At 42.9% G+C, this 20,854-nt stretch overlaps 2 protein-coding genes across 4 annotated transcripts in view; one reads left to right on the forward strand and one right to left on the reverse strand.

Moving 5' to 3' along the window:
• Nucleotides 1-1,334: 1,334 nt before the first annotated feature.
• Nucleotides 1,335-9,618, reverse strand: TEX36 (testis expressed 36). The gene is made up of 4 exons (XM_088452169.1): nt 9,521-9,618; nt 6,950-7,072; nt 3,762-3,842; nt 1,335-1,700 (listed from the first exon to the last, which is right to left on the reverse strand). The coding sequence occupies exons 1-4, from the start codon at nt 9,569-9,571 to the stop codon at nt 1,434-1,436; spliced, it is 522 nt and encodes a 173-aa protein (XP_088308295.1). The 5' UTR covers nt 9,572-9,618; the 3' UTR covers nt 1,335-1,433.
• A 399-nt stretch (nt 9,619-10,017) lies between these two features.
• EDRF1 (erythroid differentiation regulatory factor 1) overlaps nt 10,018-20,854 on the forward strand; it is a 108,561-nt gene continuing 97,724 nt past the window's right edge. For all 3 annotated transcript variants that reach the window (XM_088452193.1, XM_088452191.1, XM_088452192.1), the window contains exon 1: nt 10,018-10,157. In XM_088452193.1, coding sequence (XP_088308319.1) covers nt 10,107-10,157 — 51 coding nt within the window. In that variant the 5' untranslated portion in view covers nt 10,018-10,106. The remainder of the gene's footprint in view (nt 10,158-20,854) is intronic.

The raw sequence follows: 20,854 nt of genomic DNA on the forward strand, positions 1-20,854 counted from the left end.
ATCCCTCCTCCTGTATAAAAGTTCAGGTGGGAACAGTCACCTGAATTGATTAAAGTGGGGCCAGTATCTGTAGAGTTGTATAAAAAATATATTCTGTGTAGCCTGCAAGTGGGGACAGTATCTGGGCATCTAAGAAGAAGAGAATTAATATATAAATTGTTATTTCAAGTTTAAATCATTATAAGGTCAGGACTTAAAAGATTTTATTATTGCGAAGGCCCCCACCCGGCTACTTCTTGATGCCCCCGGCTGGAAAAATTTTCTGGTGAGTATTGTGTGTAACTGGTGAGCGGTCAGGTCAGTCTGCTTGGTACCACCTGACCTGAGAAAATAAAGGAGCATTGAATATTGAGCAGTGTCCAAATAAAACGCAAAAAAATGATTATTTCTATAAATACCTAGAAAGGGCTAAATATTTTCTGTTGTAAGATGTTTGTTTCAAGACCAGGTCCATTCTCCTGGTTAGTCTCTGCCCATGGGGTGATGTATAAAACCTTTCAAAAGCAATAAAGTGGAGAAGTTGTACATAACAGCCAATCCGCTTCTGTCGTTGTATAGACTGATTGGTTGCTATGGGGCAACTCTTCTCTCTCTCAAAGGCTTGATAAATCCCCCGTTTCCTTCCTGGAGCTCTGTGCCTTGTATCACCAATCACATTCCAATTGGTTGTTGCTTTCCACCCAATTGACTTTCATGTATTTTGACCACTGTGCAGGTCAGCCAGAGGTACTTATACCTAATGCTTGCGTACACACGCGCTTTTTATCTTTTTTTTTGGACGACTGAACGATAACGTTATTGTTCAGTATTTGCACCAAAACGATGAACGATAACGACCAATACACCCGTTTGTAGTTGGTCATTATCATTCTTCGCCCGAATCTCCCATCCAACCTGACTATATTGTCCGGTTGAACAACGGTCAGGGATGAGGGAGGGTGGGCGGTCTTGAACTATATCGTTCAGTGTTTGTGCTCAGTGTCGTTAACAATACTGACGGCACCCCTGCCCGGGGACACACTGGACTATGTCGCTCATGGAGCAAATCGTCTCGTGTGTATCCACCTTTATAGTTATAGTCACCAATAGGTTGCTCCAGGTGAAGTAATTGCCACAGTAGATAAATGTTCATTGTACAAAGATTGTCAAGTAGAGCGATTGGTCTAGCTCGTTCGTATTTTAAATGCAGTTAAAGATAAAAACCTCTATGTAGTAGTGTCCCTATCCGCATCCTTTTTATATAGAATTTGCAACTATGGCGATAGACTATCTGCTGTAATCTTATCACAGACACAAAACTGACAGCCTCTGTATTTGAGTTAAAGACTACGCTGTAGTTGCTAACCGTTTATAGTGTTATTTTCAAATAAAAATGATTTGATAATACTACTGGCTGTTCCCTTTTATTAGTATTAGCCTTAATACTGACAGCATCAATGTGGACTAAAACGGTAATCGGCAAACCACATGAAATTGTTTTCGGGGAGATCCCGCCTGTAAGCTGAGCGGTTATAGTGGTGTTTGGGGTATCGTTTGCAGAAGAGCCTCTCTGTTTCCTGACTTCCTATGTAGGAGAACTGATAATTAGTACAAGCGTCCCACTCATTTGTTGGTCTTGGAGGAGTTTCCAGATTTGAAAGGTTTAAATTTTGAGAGGTGTGTTGTCTCCTCTCAGCTTGAGTCTTTTTCCTTCCAAGACCCTAAAAGAAGGAGAAATGACAAACTACAGTACATAAACAGTTTATGGAATTCAGTATTACAACATAGAGATAATCTGAGTCCTGCAACACAACAAAATTCCCACTGACAGTGTAAAGTTTGGGAAATAATTTTAGACATTTGCAACATTAACATACTATTGATGAATGTGCTTATTCATCATCCTTTTCCTCCGTTAGATGTATTTGTAGTAAGGGAATAAGTCACCCGCTGTTGTCCTGTTTTTTTGCCTATAACATCATTCATTTTTGGGGTGTCCTGTGGCAGCCCATTTGTGTTAATTGTACATCTAACATTTGTAATGTATACAATGCTATTTGATAAGTATAGGGACTGTTATATACAAAATTAATAAATTTCTATAATATATAAAAAGACAATAGAATGATTATACATGTACATTTTGTACACAGTCATAATGTTGATTCTAGCACCCTGTGCCTGTCACAACCCATGCAGTTCCTCTTTCCTGCCTGAGGTGTCGCTTTCTGCTTTGGTACTTCTAGCGCACTCTGCTGATTCAACAGACAGAGATTCAGACTAGAGTGTGCTACAAGTACCAGAGCAGAGAGCGACACCACAGGCAGGAAAGAGGAACTGCACGGGTTGTGACAGGAGCAGGGTGCTAGAATGAACACTCTAGTCTACATACTCCAATTTTTAAGGGGAAAAAAAATTGACAGAATCTAAACTCCACACACGTTCCAACAATAGTTATTTTTTTAAAAAATTCATTATTTATAATCACCTAAAAACTGGTAAAGTATATGTTAACGTGAAATATCACACGTTCTGACAGTAGGGGCCATAAATGGATCTTGATTTCATTAAATCCACATTATGAACCTGATTCAAAGATGGACGCAGAAGTGCCTGCAGCTGTGTCTATTGTCGGTCGCTACTTGCGAATTTATGAATTTGCGGATAGAAAGTTCTTCTTTGGTCTACACCCGTGCGTACGAATGTGCAAGGACTGAGACGTCCACTTTAAGCTTCCATAGATGCAGAAATTATTATTATCCTTTATTAATATGGGGCCACAGGTGTTCCTTGTAAAGTGCATAAATTAGTGACAAGAAACCAGTGACGTACAGGACAGGGCATGGTTTATATACACATTGCTGCATTAGTGATCAGAACACTCACAATAAGCAACCAAGTGTTAGGTGCCCTTGTGTGGAGTAAGGAATAGATGAAAGTATAAGGAGAAGCACATGAGGGACAAGGGCCCTGCTTGTGAGAGCTTACATTCTAATGGGGAGGGGCAGACAGACAGGTGTGACACAGATGGGGCAGACAGAATATACCGGATGTGTCCTTAGGCGCCACTAGCTATCTCACCATTAACACTTGCATCGGCCCTATGGAAGGTGCAGTTTCTCTATTCGCGCATGGCCGCCTATGAGAGCGGTCTACCATCAGCGTGTGCAACCGCTTTCATCGACACTCCCGTAACGCCAATAAATGGAATATCACCGTGCATGCGCCTGAAGAACTGTGACTCCGTACGGGCACAATCTGGAGGTATGCGCAGTAGCAAATAATCTGAACTCTACGTCCAACATTGGCGATGCGTCTGTTTCTGAAGCAGTCTTGATCTCTTTTAGACAGGGGAGCCCCAATTATCATGTCACTGTTATCAGTGGTCCTACTGTGTTACATGGGGCTAGACATCCCAACTAAGATACAGTTTTTACTATATGTTCAGTTATCACTTGGATGTTTCTTCTAATCCAGTGGTTCTCAAACTCTGTCCTCAGGACCCCACACAGGACACTTTTTCCAGGTCACCCAGCAGGTGCAGAGGTGCATTCATTACTCACTGACACGTTTTAAAAGATCCACAGGTGGAGATAAGGAGACCTGGAAAACATGCACTATTTGGGGGTCCTGAGGAACCTGTGTTCTAATCCTTTGAGAATCACTGACCTACGAGACTCACTAGCCTCACCCGGGTTGTCGCAATAATTCCCTGTATCTGGATAGTGGATTATGTCAATTATCACAGATTTTAACATGGTAATACTGCAGCCTATACTTACAGAATCTAGGTATTCCCCTGTTCTCTGTATAACGTGTCTATTGTCATGCGCGGAGAAAGGGTAGTCTCTTTGGAATTCATTCTGTAAATAGATACACATAATAAAAACTGCAGCCAGTGATCATTACTACACTCGCACTAAATAAAGTTTGCTCTAGCACCAGGACAAGATGACCAGAATGCAGCAAACATTACAACAGGATTACTGTGGTGTCAGTGGGAAACTGTGTTCCCCATTCATTGTAATGTTGGGCCTGGTCTGCAAGGAAGCGGCTGCGCAGTACCATCCACCTACAATGCAAATGCAGCAGGAGTTGTCTGTAGGAAAAAGACGCCTCCTGCATACATCTGAGTGCAGCGTCCGTAGTTGCTGGCTTGGATCTCCACTGCAACCAGGTTGCTGCCCTTGGCCTGTCTGCATATGCCGAAGCCTAATCAACCTCGTCGGAACCCCTTTGCCAGGTTCAGGAAGTCTGTGTACGATGACGCAGCCCCGGCCTTTGCATGCCTACAAAACGGGGCGACACTCCCCTGTGTTGTACAATGGTCTTGGTCTGCAGCCCCCAAATGCTGCAGCATATCAATAATGCAACTAAGGGGGGGGGGGGGGGGGACTGCAAATGATCACGCAGGACCTACAACAATAGGATATGTACGTAAACCGCCGATATTTGTATCAGGCCCGTTATTCTTTAGAGTGCAATAGAGACATAATAAGTGTACATACAGTCAGGTGCATAAATATTGGGACATTGACAGAATTTTCATATTTTGGCCTCTATTCACCACCACAATGGCTTTGAAATGAAACAAACAAGATGTGCTTTAACTGCAGACTTTCAGATTTCATTTGAGGGTAATTACATCCAAATCAGGTGAACGGTGTAGGAATTACAACGGTTTCTATATGTGGCAAACTAAACAATCCTAAATCTAACTTTCACTTTTTAATACTATGTTGCAATTTGCAGGCAATTACAGCCTGAAGTCTGGAACGCATAGACATCACCAGACGCTGGGTTTCATCCCTGGTGATGCTCTGCCAGGCCTCTACTGCAAATGTCTTCAGTTCCTGCTTGTTCTTGGGGCATTTTCCCTTCAGTTTTGTCTTCAACAAGTGAAATGCATGCTCAATCGGATTCAGGTCAGGGGATTGACTTGGCCATTGCATAACATTACACTTTTTAGCCTTAAAAAACTCTTTGGTTGCTTCTGCAGTATGCTTCGGGTCATTGCCCATCTGCACTGTGAAGCGCCGTCTAATGCGTTCTGAAGCATTTGACTGAATATGAGCATATAATATTGCCCGAAACACTTCAGAATTCATTCTGCTGCTTTTTTCAGCAGTCACATCATCAATAAATACAAGGGAACCAGTTCCATTGGCAGCCATACATGCCCACGTCATGACACTACCACCACCATGCTTCACTGATGAGGTGCTATATTTTGGATCATGAGCAGTTCCTTTCCTTCTCCATACTCTTCTCTTCCCATCACTCTGGTACAAGTTGATCTTTGTCTCATCTGTCCATAGGTTGTTGTCCCAGAACTGTAATGGCATTTTTAGATGTTGTTCGGCAAACTCTAATCTGGTCTTCCTGTTTTTGAGGCTCACCAATGGTTTACATCTTGTGGTGAACCCTCTATATTCACTCTTTTGAAGTCTTCTCTTGATTGTTGACTTTGACACATATACACCTACCTCCTGGAGAGTGTTCTTGATTTGGCCAACTGTTGTGAAGGGGTTTTTCTTCACCAGGGAAATAATTCTTCTGTCATCCACCACAGTTGTTTCCCGTGGTCTTCCGGGTCTTTTGGTGTTGCTGAGCTCTCCGATGCGTTCTTTCTTTTTAAGAATGTTCCAAACAGTTGATTTGGCCACAACTAATGTTTTTGCTATATCTCTGATGGGTTTGGTTTAATTTTTCAGCCCAATGATGGCTTGCTTCACTGATGGTGACAGCTCTTTGGATCTCATATTGAGAGTCGACAGCAACTGATTCCAAATGCAAATGTCACACCTAGAATCAACTCCAGACCTTTTACCTGCTTAATTGATAATGAAATAACGAGGGAATAGTCCACACCTGTCCATGAAATAGCTTTTGAGTTGATCGTCCCATTACTGTTGGCCCCTTAGAAAGTGGGACGCACATATAGAAACCGTTTTAATTCCTACACCGTTCACCTGATTTGGATGTAATTACCCTCAAATTAAATCTGAAAGTCTGCAGTTAAAGCACATCTTGTTTGTTTCATTTCAAAGCCATTGTGGTGGTGAATAGAGGCCAAAATATGAAAATTCTGTCAATGTCCCAATATTTATGCACCTGACTGTACATATACACGTCTGACCTTGCACTGACCAGTGTATCCCAAAACGAGAGTAGCTTTGCCTTAACTATTTATAGGTAATGGGAACTATAATAAAATGTCATTCACTTTATTTTTTACTATTGTATATGTTAAGGAATTTTTCACTTTATGTTGTTGTACAGTGATTAACCCCCTCCCCCCCTTCCAGTATTACAGAACATTGCCAAAAGCTAATACACCTGTTTTATGTCATTAATGAAGATGCTTTAACAAGTCCTTTCACATACAGTACTCCTATTATCATGACCTTACTATAATACTGGTCAATACTCTAACAGAGATTTGTCATAAGCCAGTAAATGGGAATTACACAGAAAACCGCTCATCACGCTAGTAACTGCCTGTGATTCCTTGTCTTGCATGTATATGGCATTTTACAATCCCTTCTCATACAATGTTTCTATAAAGGTATCTAGATAAGAACAGAATAAGAAAACAAGGACATAACGGAGATGTGAAGCGATGTTACCAGATCTAAGGGAAGTGATGCTGTAAAACTTACTGCTTGGTACATTAAATAAGGCAGAGGTAGCCAACCTCGGTCCTCGAGAGTTACTAACAGTTCACGTTTTCCAGACCACCTAGCAGGTGCACAGGTGTATTCATTACTCACTAACACATTTGAAAAAGATCCACAGGTGGAGCTAATTATTTTACTTGCGATTCTGTGAGGAGACCTGGAAAACATGCACTGTTGGTAGCTCTTGAGGACCAGGGTTGGCTACCCCTGAAATAAGGTCTAAAAATTGAGATCATAATCAGCATTTTATAAAACGTGAACAACAGGATGACCGGGTTGGAAAACATTACCTTGTTACAGGTAGTACACACATGAGGTAGCTTTGGCTCTTTCCATGATGCGGTTCTTGCTTGGCGATACATATCCTGGGTGCTTGTTAGAGGCAGTTTATTATGGACATCAATATGAGGGAACTGTATGTACACATAAAAGTGTGGTATTAATGAACACAGTAGGCTACAATCATGCATTACACATGTTAATGCTTTTAACACATAAATGCCCCATCCAGGAGTCCATTTCTTATATTGAACTAACTCTTCTCTAAATTCTGTGGGGCTTTAAACAGAAGAGCGGTGCAAGGGCAGCAGAAGGGTCAGCTGACGGGGCCACGTGCTGTGGCATCTGCACCCACTTAGGTGGTGACGGAGATCGGCAGTTTAGGCAAAAAACTATAATGATCTAACCGACTCAGCAAATCTGAAACAGAAGTCCTAAAAAATAAAAAATAAAAATCCTAACAAAAGCAATAATCAACCTGCAGTTTTACAGTCCCAAACTTCTTCGGCAAGTTCTGAGCAGTGGTTCAGGAAAAAATCAGCGTTCTCAAGTTTACTCTGATAATAAGTCAACAAATATAAGAAAGATATAGCAGACATAGGCCCGTATTCAATTTGAAGCGTTAAGTTACCACCGATGACGTCATTATCGCCTGTTTTGGTTTTACCCCGTATTCAATTTGAAAGACTTTCCGCCTAGGCGGATGCAATGCAATGTAATAGGCAGTAAAGTATCGCCTATGAATGGCAGACGGAAAAAAGTGCAGATTTGGGGTGCAACGTTGGTGGGAACCCCCCTGCAGCCTTCAGACAGTTCCCCAAAGGTAATCTGTGTAAAAAAAAAAAAAAAAACTTAAGGACACCCCAAAAAATGACTTTGAAAAAGGGGGTGAAAAAAAAATGTTGGGGTACAAACTTAAAAACTAGCGAAATTGACTCTGGGGGGGTCCCTAAGTATGCCCCAAGTGTTTTTTTGACTGCAGAAGCTTGCGGCAGGTGGATTTTTCACAATTTTTCAACTTTTAAATATGCTGACCCCCATTTTCAAGTACCCCAAATTTGCTGGGATAACTTATTTTCTGGAAAAATACTCCTAAATACTATTCTGCATCAGGTATAGAAAAACGCTATTTGGCAGCTATTGAGCCCATTTAAAAACACCAAATACCTTAAGCAAGCCAAATCGGGGGGTACCATAGGGAACCCCCATGTCAGAGCATCACTTGGGGGGTGTCAGGCTGATTTCCCCAAAACTGACAGTACTTTCCGCTTGTTAAAGTATCGCCAGGTCCAGTTTATGCGTCCTTTCAAATTGAATACGGGGTAAAGCGTGCATGCGCGCGATACTTTTCCACCTCCAAAACAGGTGAAGTTGGCGTTAAGTCCAGCCCGCGTTAACGTAACGTGGCTTGGCTCAAATTGAATAAGGCTCATACATTATAATATCAAGTAGTCTCGGATTAGACCTTTTTTTTTCAATAGTAATTTATTGAAAGTTTCAAAATATAAAAATACGTTAAAAAAAAAGTCAGTGCAATCAGCGAGTGTTGAAATACAGTGGGGTCAGTACATGGTAACTGATGGCACAATAGAAATATACAACAGTAGAAATGAGAGAAGCCTCAAATTACTGCGTTACAAGCATACAGGAAAATCACAGGGTGCCCAAAGAGTAGACCTAATCTGGGGTGATGGGGTAAGGACATAAGGGAGCCATATGGAAGAAAAATGAACTCATCCTTCCTTATGGGGATTAGAACTCTTAAAACAATTAACATTTTGCTATACCGAGTACTGGACACCCTACTATATTTAATATAGAACATAAATAAAACAAAAACAAACTTCCATGGTAGTGTATATCGCTGTGTCTGTAAATAGGTTTTTTTTTTTTTAAATAAAATAGCTGAATGGGTATACAGTATTTTATTTTACTTTAGGGTGTCAGGATAGTGTATGAATAGCTGGCAACTGAAATGCGCCGATTCAAGTCCCGACGCCGGAACCCGAAGGACCAGAATCCCGAAGGGCTGTAAGTACCCTAACCCTCCCTTCTCACACCCTATTTAGAGGGGTTAGAGCTAGGCTGCTGGGGGTGGAAGGTTAGGGTTAGGGGTAGGGTTAGGATACTTACCAGCAAGTATTGGTATCCTAACCTTGTCAGGATGCCGGCGTCTGGATTCTGAGTGTCGGCATCCCGTACCCAACCCACATAGCCGACGTTTCAAGGCCGCAGCGGACCTTTTCTTAAGGGTGCTGTACAGGGGAATGAATCAGAAATTAAAATATAGTGCTATGGAATGGTTGAGGGAGGGGGGCCCCAAAACTGGTACCTTGCCTAGAGCCCCATGAGATCTAAATCCGGCTCTGGACGTCGGCATTATGCCGGGCGTCGGGATTCTGGCGTTGGTATGGATATTAAACATATCCCCTTCTGCAAGCCTCCTTTTACAGCAAAGGGTTTCAATCCCCATAGGTTTCAATCGGCCTGCTTAATTACAGCCTGCATGTAGCAATGCCAATAATAATCTCTGTGCGCATGCAACAAACTGCCAGGAAATGGAACAGCGGGCAATCTCTTACCCAGATGCCCTGTCTCTCAGTGGGGGGGTTGTGTGACCGTCCCTTTGTCATGATGATCACCCCTGCAGAGGGCCTGTGAGTGCGTGCCCGGTGAGTGGGGTGTCACAGCGTGGTCTGTCTCCAAGGAGACGGCTGGAGTGTGTGGTCGCCATGGAATCGGGAACACGGTGACCATTTCCGTCCATATAGCCAAGAAGGGACCCGGATGTGCCCATGTCCGCGGCCATTTTGTTGTAGCCTCCGGAATAGCCATGACAACCTGCGAAAAATCGACTGTTTAATAAAGACCGTGAGAGGACTGAGAGCTGCTAGCATAGCGCTTCGAGCGCGGTGGGGCGGCAGCATTGTACTTTTTGATCATAGGGCAGCGAATCAGCGAGCACTGCGCTCCATGGTTTGTGGGCAGTACCTTCTAGCCTGCGCTCTATGGTAGCGGCGGCCGCCCGGTCCTACAACCTCACGTTATGAGTATGTGGGCGGGGCTAGTGCGGGGCAGTTCCGGCTGCCGGGGACACGGGTTGGAAGTTTCCAGTGACAGCCAGCGGACTGAGCTTCGGGTGCATGGTGACCTGGTGCCGCTGGGGACATGGAGGGTGACAGGGTGCCAGCTGGGGAGAGCTCAGAGGAGACGGTGCAGGTAACAGCGCTTTGTGGGTAGCCAGCAGGGGCTCTCATATATATATATATATATATATATATATATATATATATATATATATATAAAGCCTGATATCAGTTAAACTGCAGTAATATAAATTCTATCCTGGACGCCCTCCTCCCATTACATCTTTACATCTGCCATATACAGATTTGTGTATATATATATATATTTTTAGAAGAATAGAGGGGGTATGTCAAAGTGCCTTATCTGATAAAAACATTTTTATGTAGAACAGAGAGACACAATAAAAACATGCGTACCAGAATCTAGATAAATAACAGTATATCAGTCAGCTAGTGAAAGTCCTGGCGCCATGTTACAGGAAAGCTAGAGGACCTCGGAAACCAGCCATTTGTCTGTCTGTCTGTGTATCTGTTTGTTTGTATGTATGTGTGTGCAAGCAATGAACCTACGCGTTTCGCCAAGACTTTATTCTGAGGGCTGGCCTAGCACACTATATCCCACACTAACTAACCAATCAGTGCAGTGTAAGGCTAGGTACACACTACACAATGTGTGTACCCAGCAACAGGACGATGCGATGCAACGTTACATGGCGCTGTGTACGATGACGCAATGTGCCGTTCCATGCTGCATTTAGCAGCCTGGCGTCGTTCATTACATCTTCCCATCTGACGTGCAGCACGATGCGAGGAACGAGGCGCGATTGAGAGTACACGCTATGCATTGTGAGCGATATTTTGTTCCAATTTGCCTCAAAACGACATATCAACAATGTATCCCCTAACGTGTACCCATCCTAAAGGCCCCTACACACTAGACGATTTTGTTAACGATTTGGCAGATTCTGACGCATCGGAAACGACAAATCGTTAAAATCGTGCAGTGTGTACGCTCCCGTGTGGTCGTCCGTTGCATTGTCTGCTCTTTTGTACATGCAGTCCAATCAGACGATGCAGCTGACGAACTCATGCAGCGGGGGCCGACAAATCGGGCGGTAGGGCACCAGATTGTCCAGTGATGGCCCGTTGGTGGAGATTCATCTGTCGTATCGCTGGGTACACACGTCGTATTACCTACAGCTTTCATCTCTAATTGCTGCTCCATGTTATTATTATTACCAGTTATTTTTATAGCGCACACATATTCCGCAGCGCTTTACAGAGAATATTTGGCCATTCACATCAGTCCCTATGTTGCCTATCACAGACACACAGAGACACATACACACTAGGGTTAATTTTGTGTTAACCTACCAGTATATTTTTGGAGTGTGGGAGGAAACCGGAGTACCCGGAGGAAACCCACGCAAGCACAGGGAGAATATACAAACTCCACACAGGTAGGGCCGTGGTGGGAATCTAACCCATGACCTCAGTGCTGTGAGGCAATAATGCTAACCATTACACCGTCTGTGCTTACATATTGATGCAAATTATTAACCAAGTTAAAGTTTTATACACGGTTACATTTTCAAGGTTATTAACCACTAATTCACTACATAACAGTATATTGCCAGAATAATCACTATACTTTGTGTACAGGAAATTATTGCATCCATATGATGCCAGTCTTCTAAGTGAAACAGTTTAGTCAGCGGGATATGACTATTTGTCTCCTAGCCTTCTGCAGTGTTAAGATGAAATACAGAACAAAGGGAACTTCTTGAATATGGGAGATTTTATAGTTTTTTTTTTTTTTTCTTATACTATAAAACTAAAGGTGCCTACACACATGGCAATATTTTACCCGACCTGGCCGATACCGACGCATCGGAACGACAGATCGTGTAAAATATGCCCAAATCGTGAGTCCCCACTCACGATCACTATGCGATGCGCGTCCCCGCGGGTCGCACATCGCATCTTCAGATCTGCCGTGCTGTAGGGCAGATGTGACAATCTCAAGTCACAATGCACTGGATAGTTTAGGAGGCGCGATAGATCATGTGTCAAATTGGCAGCTTTTTCAGACCAAATCGTGCCCACGACTGCCGGGGAGAGTTCAGGGGGAAATCGTACTCATCGTGGGATTGTAGGCACCTTTAAAGCATAAAAAATATGGATGTTATAACATCTGAGAACTACTAATACAGTAGTTAATCATAGTGTTCCTAGACACGTTAAACAGTGCCATAAAAGTTGACCCCCAGTCCCTAAAATTAATCTGTTTGGAACGCATTACGCTTCATTAAAGAAGTGGCGATATATTAAGCTTACTATCCAAACATGAAACGTTTTGAATCGTCACTTTAAATCTGTTCTATCCTTTGGGTTTGAATGAAGGATTCAAAATAACCCCCTTTTTAACATTTAATTGTTTAGCTTTCATTCACTAATTATTCATAGTATATTTCTGGCTACTAACTTTGTATTGTTTATAAACGTTTAAATTAGTCAGCCATATTTTATATGTTTTATTAATTTTGTCGGTGTTACATTCATGGAATTTATTGGTCTTTTGTAGAAGAATAATACATTAAGTTATAATCTCCGGGCGTTTAATTAATTTAAAACAACTAAGTAATGAGGAAATTAGCCAATTCATTACATTAGTTAATTATATGAATTTCGGGCCTAATCCATACTGGATCGCAATTGTAACCGTCTACGCAGATCGATGGAAGGTGCGCACTGCGTATGCACCGCAGTACGTGTGCGTGAGTCAGCTTTGGGATTGCACTGAGATCACCTACGAGGATAGAAAGCTATCGCAGAGTGAGTGACGTCAGGTCAGCATTTGACTGGAATGGTCGGAGAAACACAGGCATGTCTGTACGTTTTAACGCCACTACTTGGGCGTGCATAAATTAGCCACTGCGACGGCATACACAGCATGTGTACTCGTTACGTGCGACTCGGTTATACATGAGGGGCCGATGTTACTCGATGGTACCGATGTATAGGCAGGATTGCAAGGTATTACGGATGTGCGAAAGTGGTAGGGGGCGTCTCTATGCTGGCTTTGGGCGTCTATATACTGGCTTTGCCATTGCAGTCCTTAGCATATTTTCGCAGCATACTTGCGTGCGTAATTGCAGCTGCGTTTGCAATAGCGATCCGAAGTAAATCGGGCCCTTGGTCAGTGACTTGTATCTGGATGTGCCTCCTATAAATGTTATATAACCCTGTAAATAGGCGTATTTAGAAAGCAGGCACCTGAGGCCTTGTTTTTCCGCTGGGTATGTGTGTAGTAAGCACACATACACTCAAGGTGCATACACATGGGACGATCGTCAGCAATAACAATATCGCTGAACGATCTCCCTGCACCTTCCCGGTGTGCTGAATGATCGATATCGATCATCCAGCACACCACCAACCCACCAATGATGTGTCAGTGTAGCCTGGTCGATATCGGCCAGGTTGGTCTGCATGCATGGACGATATCGTTATCCTCCATACGTGCCCACGCATTGCTGGTCGTTTATGGGTTGGAAGGCACAAAAAAATGCATGATCTGATCGATATCGTGCATTTTTATCGTACTGTGTATACACACCATAAGACGTCAGTGGGGCTAAGTGGGTTGTTATAGTTTAAACAACTGGTAGGTCTGAAACTATACTTTTCAAGGCTGTATTTTCACCACAGCTGGAGAGCTACAGGTTGGCCAGGCCTGCCTTATATGTTGTTAGTACAGACTGGTACAGCATATCAACAATTGTCTAAAAAGTCTTATATAATGTGTATGTGTGCGCTGTGCCCTACGTGTGATATACGCTGAAGTGCCAAAAGTCATGGGATAGGTGCCTATTATCATGTAGGACCCCCTCTAGCCCAGCTTAGTGCAGCCACTCGACATGGCATCGATTCCACAAGTGGACGGAAGACCTCTGGAGAGATGTCTGGACAACTTCCCACAGCTCCCTAATATTTGTAGGTGCAGGATCTTGTGTGCGAATGGACCTTTCCACCACGTCCCATAAATGCTCGATTAGGGTTTATGTCGGGCCAAAATGGTGGCCACACCACTTGCCTGAACTCTCCAGAATGGTGCTCAAACCAACTCTGGGATCGATGACACGGTGCATTATCATGCTGGAATATTCCATCGTTGTGGGAGCACATGAAGTCCCTTGCACTGACCTGCTGGAAATGGAATGTCCCGTCAGGCAAGGCAAATAAGCTCCAATGCACAGACAGTTTGCTATAGCTGGTAAAGTGCCTTTTGACGCGTTTCTCCGGGGTCTAAGAGTCCCGGTCTCTTCAGCATTGGAGTTTATTTGCCTTGTGCCGTATGAGATTGCCGTAATAACAGAGCCAGCTTCACGGGACCCGGTCCATTACCTGCATGTGATCCTGTGAGGGAGCTCCGTGGAACCCCCTTGTCCCATCCACAATCTGGTATTTGCAGACCTAACAGGTAGCCGGCAAACTGACAGCTAAGACGGATCATATCCTCGATCACCCACTTGGAGCTTGCGCTCTTGCTCCCGTGTACAGGCGGTTGATCACCACATCATACGGGCCATCAAAAAGCCACTGTCAGAGCAACCAGCTACTGAGGGTCGAGACGAATACACCTGCTCCCCACACACACAGAACGACGTGCTCCCGCTGTCGGGCGGTGAAGCGCTACACCTTACAGATCATATTAGAAGCGGCGTCTGGGATGAGTGTGATTTTAATAGGCACTGTACCTAATATACAGCATCTCACAGGTACTTTTCAGGTACTTTTCACTTGTGGTGAACTATCCAATATTGATATTATGGAAGATACATCCGTTTATAGTCCACCTGGAAATAAAAAAGGACGTCCTTTTCATCTTTGTTGGATTTAGTACATACACACGGACACAGTGAATAGGACCATTAGTACCATCTATTTTTTGCTATATTTCATATGCGCATCTACTAACTGTGTAAGGTACTAACAGATCCTTGGTACACGAGGATTTGGACTCCTTTATATAGAAATCCTCCATGCACTATCCCTTTTTTCCAGGGAATATATCAGTTTTCAAGCACAGCATTTAAACTAGTGTTATTGTATGAATATACAGTCAGGTGCATAAATATTGGGACACTGACAGAATTTTCATATTTTGGCCTCTATTCACCACCACAATGGCTTTGAAATGAAACAAACAAGATGTGCTTTAACTCCAGACTTTCAGATCCAAATCAGGTGAACGGTGTAGGAATTACAACGGTTTCTATTTGTGCCTCCCACTTTTTAAGGGGCCAAAAGTAATGGGACAAACTAAACAATCCTAAATCTAACTTTCACTTTTTAATACTTTGTTGCAAATCCTTTGCAGGCAATTACAGCCTGAAGTCTGGAACGCATAGATATCACCAGACGCTGGGTTTTATCCCTGGTGATGCTCTGCCAGGCCTCTACTGCAAATGTCTTCAGTTCCTGCTTGTTCTTGGGGCATTTTCCCTTCAGTTTTGTCTCCATCAAGTGAAATGCATGCTCAATCGGATTCAGGTCAGGGGATTGACTTGGCCATTGCATAACATTCCACTTTTTAGCCTTAACAAACTCTTTGGTTGCTTTTGCAGTATGCTTCGGGTCATTGTCCATCTGCACTGTGAAGCGCCGTCCAATGCGTTCTGAAGCATTTGACTGAATATGAGCATATAATATTGCCCGGAACACTTCAGAATTCATTCTGCTGCTTTTGTCAGCAGTCACATCATCAATAAACACAAGGGAACCAGTTCCATTGGCAGCCATACATGCCCACGCCATGACACTACCACCACCATGCTTCACTGATGAGGTGGTATGTTTTGGATCATGAGCAGTTCCTTTCCTTCTCCATACTCTTCTCTTCCCATCACTCTGGTAGAAGTTGATCTTTGTCTCATCTGTCCATAGGATGTTTTTCCAGAATTGTAATGGCTTTTTTAGATGTTGTTTGGCAAACTCTAATCTGGTCTTCCTGTTTTTCTGGCTCACCAATGGTTTACATCTTGTGGTGAACCCTCTATATTCACTCTTGTGAAGTCTTCTCTTGATTGTTGACTTTGACACATATACACCTACCTCCTGGTGTTCTTGACTTGGCCAACTGTTGTGAAGGAGTTTTTCTTCACCAGGGAAATAATTCTTCTGTCATCCACCACAGTTGTTTTCCTTGGTCTTCCGGGTCTTTTGGTGTTGCTGAGCTCTCTGGTGCGTTCTTTCTTTTTAAGAATGTTCCAAACAGTTGATTTGGCCACACCTAATTGTTTTTGCTATCTCTCTGATGGGTTTGTTTTGATTTTTCAGCCTAATGATGGCTTGCTTCACTGATAGTGACAGCTCTTTAGATCTCCTATTGAGAGTCGACAGCAACTGATTATAAATGCAAATGTCACACCTAGAATCAACTCCAGACCTTTTACCTGCTTAATTGATAATGAAATAACGAGGGAATAGCCCACACCTGTCCATGAAATAGATTTTGAGTTGATAGTCCCATTACTTTTGGCCCCTTAAAAAGTGGAACGCACATATAGAAACCATTGTAATTCCTACATCGTTCACCTGATTTGGATGTAATTACCCTCAAATGAAATCTGAAAGCCATTGTGGTGGTGAATAGAGGCCAAAATATGAAAATTCTGTCAATGTCCCAATATTTATGCACCTGACTGTATATCCTGTTCATATGTTTTATTAAAACAGTTTTATTATATCATTCGTGTTGTATTTTCAAACGAGCGCTCCATCACACATTGTTTACTTTTCCCTATTAGCAGGTAGCAGATCCTGCTGTTTGGAGCTGCCAGTTTGAATTATTATTATATTGACTGGTGGAGAGGCGTACCTATTTTCTTTTTATATATTTCATTGTAGTTTATGTATGAATTTGCTTGTCCTATGAAAGCGTGTCATGGATAGTACTTTCTCACTATAGAGCATCTTTTGCATGCTATAGGAGGTGAAGCTAGGCTTTCTCTCACCCAGGGCAAAAACTCTGCTTGGCACTGTATCCAAATTGCTGTAATAACCAGAAGTATTCAGTTTAAGAGTTACAGGGAATGGTTTGTAAGATATGGTCAACATGGTTGGTGTAATGGTTAGCATTACTGATTCACAGCACTGAGGACTTGGGTTCGATTCCCACCACAGCCCTAATTGTGCGGTTTTTGTATATTCTCTCCGTGCTTGTGCAGGTTTCCTCCAGGTACTCTGCTTTCCACCCACAATTAAAAAATATACTGGTAGGTTTAATTGGCTCCTGACAAGAATTAGGAGTATGTACGTGTGGTAGGGAACATAGATTGTAAGCTCCACTGCGGCAGAGATTGATGTGAATGGCCAAATACTCCCTGTAAAAGTGCTGCAGCATATGTATTCACTATATAAATATCTTTAATATGATATGAAGCTATATAGCCCCCCTCCACTTCCTCCTTCATTGAAGTGAGCTTCCAGGGTTACATCACCTTTGTAAATCAATTGAGGGGTAGATCTGTAAATCAAAGATAATATACTGTGATTAAAGCAGTGAATAACAAGTTACACTCCTGACTGTGAACACTAGTCTCTTAGGGTCTATTTACTAAGCAGTGTTATGAGACAGAGTGAAAAGTGATAAGGTACCAGCCAATCAGCTCCCAACTGTCATCTCACAGGCTGTGTTTGAAAAATAACAGTTGGGAGTTGATTGGCTGGCACCTTATCACTTTCTTATCACTTTTCACTCTGTCTCCTAACACCACTTAGTAAATAGACCCCTTACTATGAAAGCTGTTGCCAGTCACGCTCTCGGCATCCGCATCAGTATAGTGAAAGAGCAGTGTCTCTATAAAATGACTGCAGTCAAGAAGTAGCTCCGTATACAGGCCCTGATTCAGAGCCGGATGCTCTGAATCAGGGCGTCTTTTTTTTTTTTTCTTTTTTTTTTTTCTTTTTTTATGGAGTGGCCTCCTGGCCGCTTGCATTTCTGTGGGTTGCCATCCACAGCTAATGTGAGTGGCCAAGATGATGGTCGCGATGGTCAAGACCATCGCGACCATTGGGCTTGCGATGAGACCCTTGTGATAGGGTCTCGTGGCCGCAAGCCCCAGAGAGCTTTCGGCTCAAACAGAGGGCCCGAAAGCTCTCCCACCGACATCACTTGTGATGTCAGTGGGGCCGCCCCCAAACGGTAGGCGTTCTCATGGGAACGCCTCCGTCTGGACAGCCACCCCCCCCCCGGCCCGCCCACCAAAGGGGGCGTGCTGTCAGTCAACATCAACAGCACGCCCCCTTTGGTGCGAGACTCGGAGCGACGGATTGCCCGTCGCTATCCGGGTCTCGTGCATGCGCACGATGGAGCCGGCTCCGTCATGCGCTCTGGGCCACCATCGACCCGGTTGTGAGCGCTCAGCGCTTGCGACCGGGTCTGAATCAGGCCCACAGGCCGCTGGAGGGAGCAGGCACCACGCAGAGGAGGCGCAGTTGGACACTGCCTGTCTGGGATTTCTAACAGTTTGGTCTCCAGACAGATGTCCTGGTTTCTGGACTGTTCAGAGTAATCCCGGGCGGGTGGGAACCCTACAGCAACAGCTTACTTGCTGGCACCCCAACCCCTTCCCCCCAGCTGCGCCCTTGGGGTGAGAGAGTGTTGCTCCTGAATGTTTACCCCATCCAATAGCTGTCAGTGCTGACTGGCATGTGACTGCATTGGGAGCATGGTAAACCACATTTGACATCATCCTGATACTGTTGTACTGCAGCAAAGTTAAATCCGACAACTGGCAAAGGGTACACCTATTTCGGCATACATTATGCAATTATTGGCCCAATTCGCAGATCATCGGCGGATTGGGACGATAATTGCAGAGCTTATGGCCGCTACCGATGTTCGATTGTCAGACAGTTGGGCATGAGAATTTTTCCAACTTGCCCATCGGATCTGATCACTGCTCAGCCGCATCTGGCAATGTATGCACCGTTGCGGCCAACCGCCCAACATTTCCCCTGTTCCTTCACAGAGGAGGAAAATGTCTTCTCCCCAGCGGAGGACAGCAGATATTGTGGCTATACACTGTGAGGTATCTCCGTGTGTGGCCATGATATCTGCAGGTTTCAGGCTTTCAGATAAAATGTCTGTCGGTCTGACAGACATGTTATAACAGAGTATCCCCAGCATAAGTAAGAGCTACAGTATATGTATGTTTTTAATCAATTTTAGCTATTTAATTCTGTGTCTTCATTGGTCCCCAGGATTGTTTTACAATCTGATGATAATAAATCTGGACATCTAATGATAATAAATCTGGACACTAAAGTGATTCTTTACATGCGTTTTATAAATTGTGATCTTGTTAAGCATTATCAACAATTACTGAGATAGGCACAACAGGTAAATGGGGGAGAGCTGAAGAGCATCTAGAAATATATACACTCATACATATAAAATATAAGTATATATCTACATAAGCGAGGGACAGACCTGGAAGAGGAGAAAGTATGACCCTCTTTTTGCATATTAAATGCATAGTTTCCCTTGCTCCTGGTATGCTGTTGGAGTGAGAAATGCCTTTCATTTTTTATTTTTTTTCTAAAATTAAACCAAATAAGATTTATTTTAACATTTTATTTAGGGAAGTATGAAAACATACAGGAATAGAAAACAAAGTACATATAAACTAACGTAGTGTAAACTACAGGAATAGAAAACATGATGCACATAAACTAGCGTAGTGTAAACTACAGGAATAGAAAACATGATGCACATAAACTAGCGTAGTGTAAACTACAGAAATAGAAAACATGATGCACATAAACTAGCGTAGTGTAAACTACAGAAATAGAAAACATGATGCACATAAACTAGCGTAGTGTAAACTCCAGGAATAGAAAACATGATGCACATAAACTAGCGTAGTATAAACTACAGAAATAGAAAACATGATGCACATAAACTAGCGTAGTGTAAACTACAGAAATAGAAAACATGATGCACATAAACTAGCGTAGTGTAAACTCCAGGAATAGAAAACATGATGCACATAAACTTGCGTAGTGTAAACTCCAGGCATAGAAAACATGATGCACATAAACAAGCGTAGTGTAAACTACAGAAATAGAAAATATGATGCACATAAACTAGCGTAGTGTAAACTCCAGGAAGAGAAAACATGATGCACATAAACTAGCGTAGTGTAAACTCCAGGAAGAGAAAACATGATGCACATAAACTAGCGTAGTGTAAACTACAGAAACAGAAAACATGATGCACATAAACTAGCGTAGTGTAACCTCCAGGAATAGAAAACATGATGCACATAAACTAGTGTAGTGTAAACTCCAGGAATAGAAAACATGATGCACATAAACTAGCGTAGTGTAAACTCCAGGAATAGAAAACATGATGCACATAAACTAGCGTAGTGTAAACTCCAGGAATAGAAAACATGATGCACATAAACTTGCGTAGTGTAAACTCCAGGAATAGAAAACATGATGCACATAAACTAGCGTAGTGTAAACTCCAGGAATAGAAAACATGATGCACATAAACTAGCGTAGTGTAAACTCCAGGAATAGAAAACATGATGCACATAAACTAGCGTAGTGTAAACTCCAGGAAGAGAAAACATGATGCACATAAACTAGTGTAGTGTAAACTCCGTAAGCATTAAAGCTGGTGGGATAAGTAATCAGATAGCCATGCTGAGGTATACACATAGGTATTTAATATTATTAATATTAATACTTTTTAACTAGTAATGTTGGTAAATAGGAGGGAGGAGTGTGGTCGTCAATTAAAGAAAATATTAT

Source organism: Taudactylus pleione, unplaced genomic scaffold, assembly GCF_031769625.1.
Source record: "Taudactylus pleione unplaced genomic scaffold, aTauple2 ptg000034l, whole genome shotgun sequence".
Classification (NCBI taxonomy): domain Eukaryota; kingdom Metazoa; phylum Chordata; class Amphibia; order Anura; family Myobatrachidae; genus Taudactylus; species Taudactylus pleione.

Excerpts from the sequence above, each read along its gene's own strand:
- TEX36 (XM_088452169.1), bottom strand. The coding sequence starts at position 9,571 with ATGACAAAGGGACGGTCACACAACCCCCCCACTGAGAGACAGGGCATC. Across the intron at positions 7,073-9,520 it reads CTGAGAGACAGGGCATCTGG|TTCCCTCATATTGATGTCCA; the intron begins GTAAGAGATTGC and ends GTGTACATACAG. Across the intron at positions 1,701-3,761 it reads CAGGGGAATACCTAGATTCT|GGTCTTGGAAGGAAAAAGAC; the intron begins GTAAGTATAGGC and ends TCCTTCTTTTAG.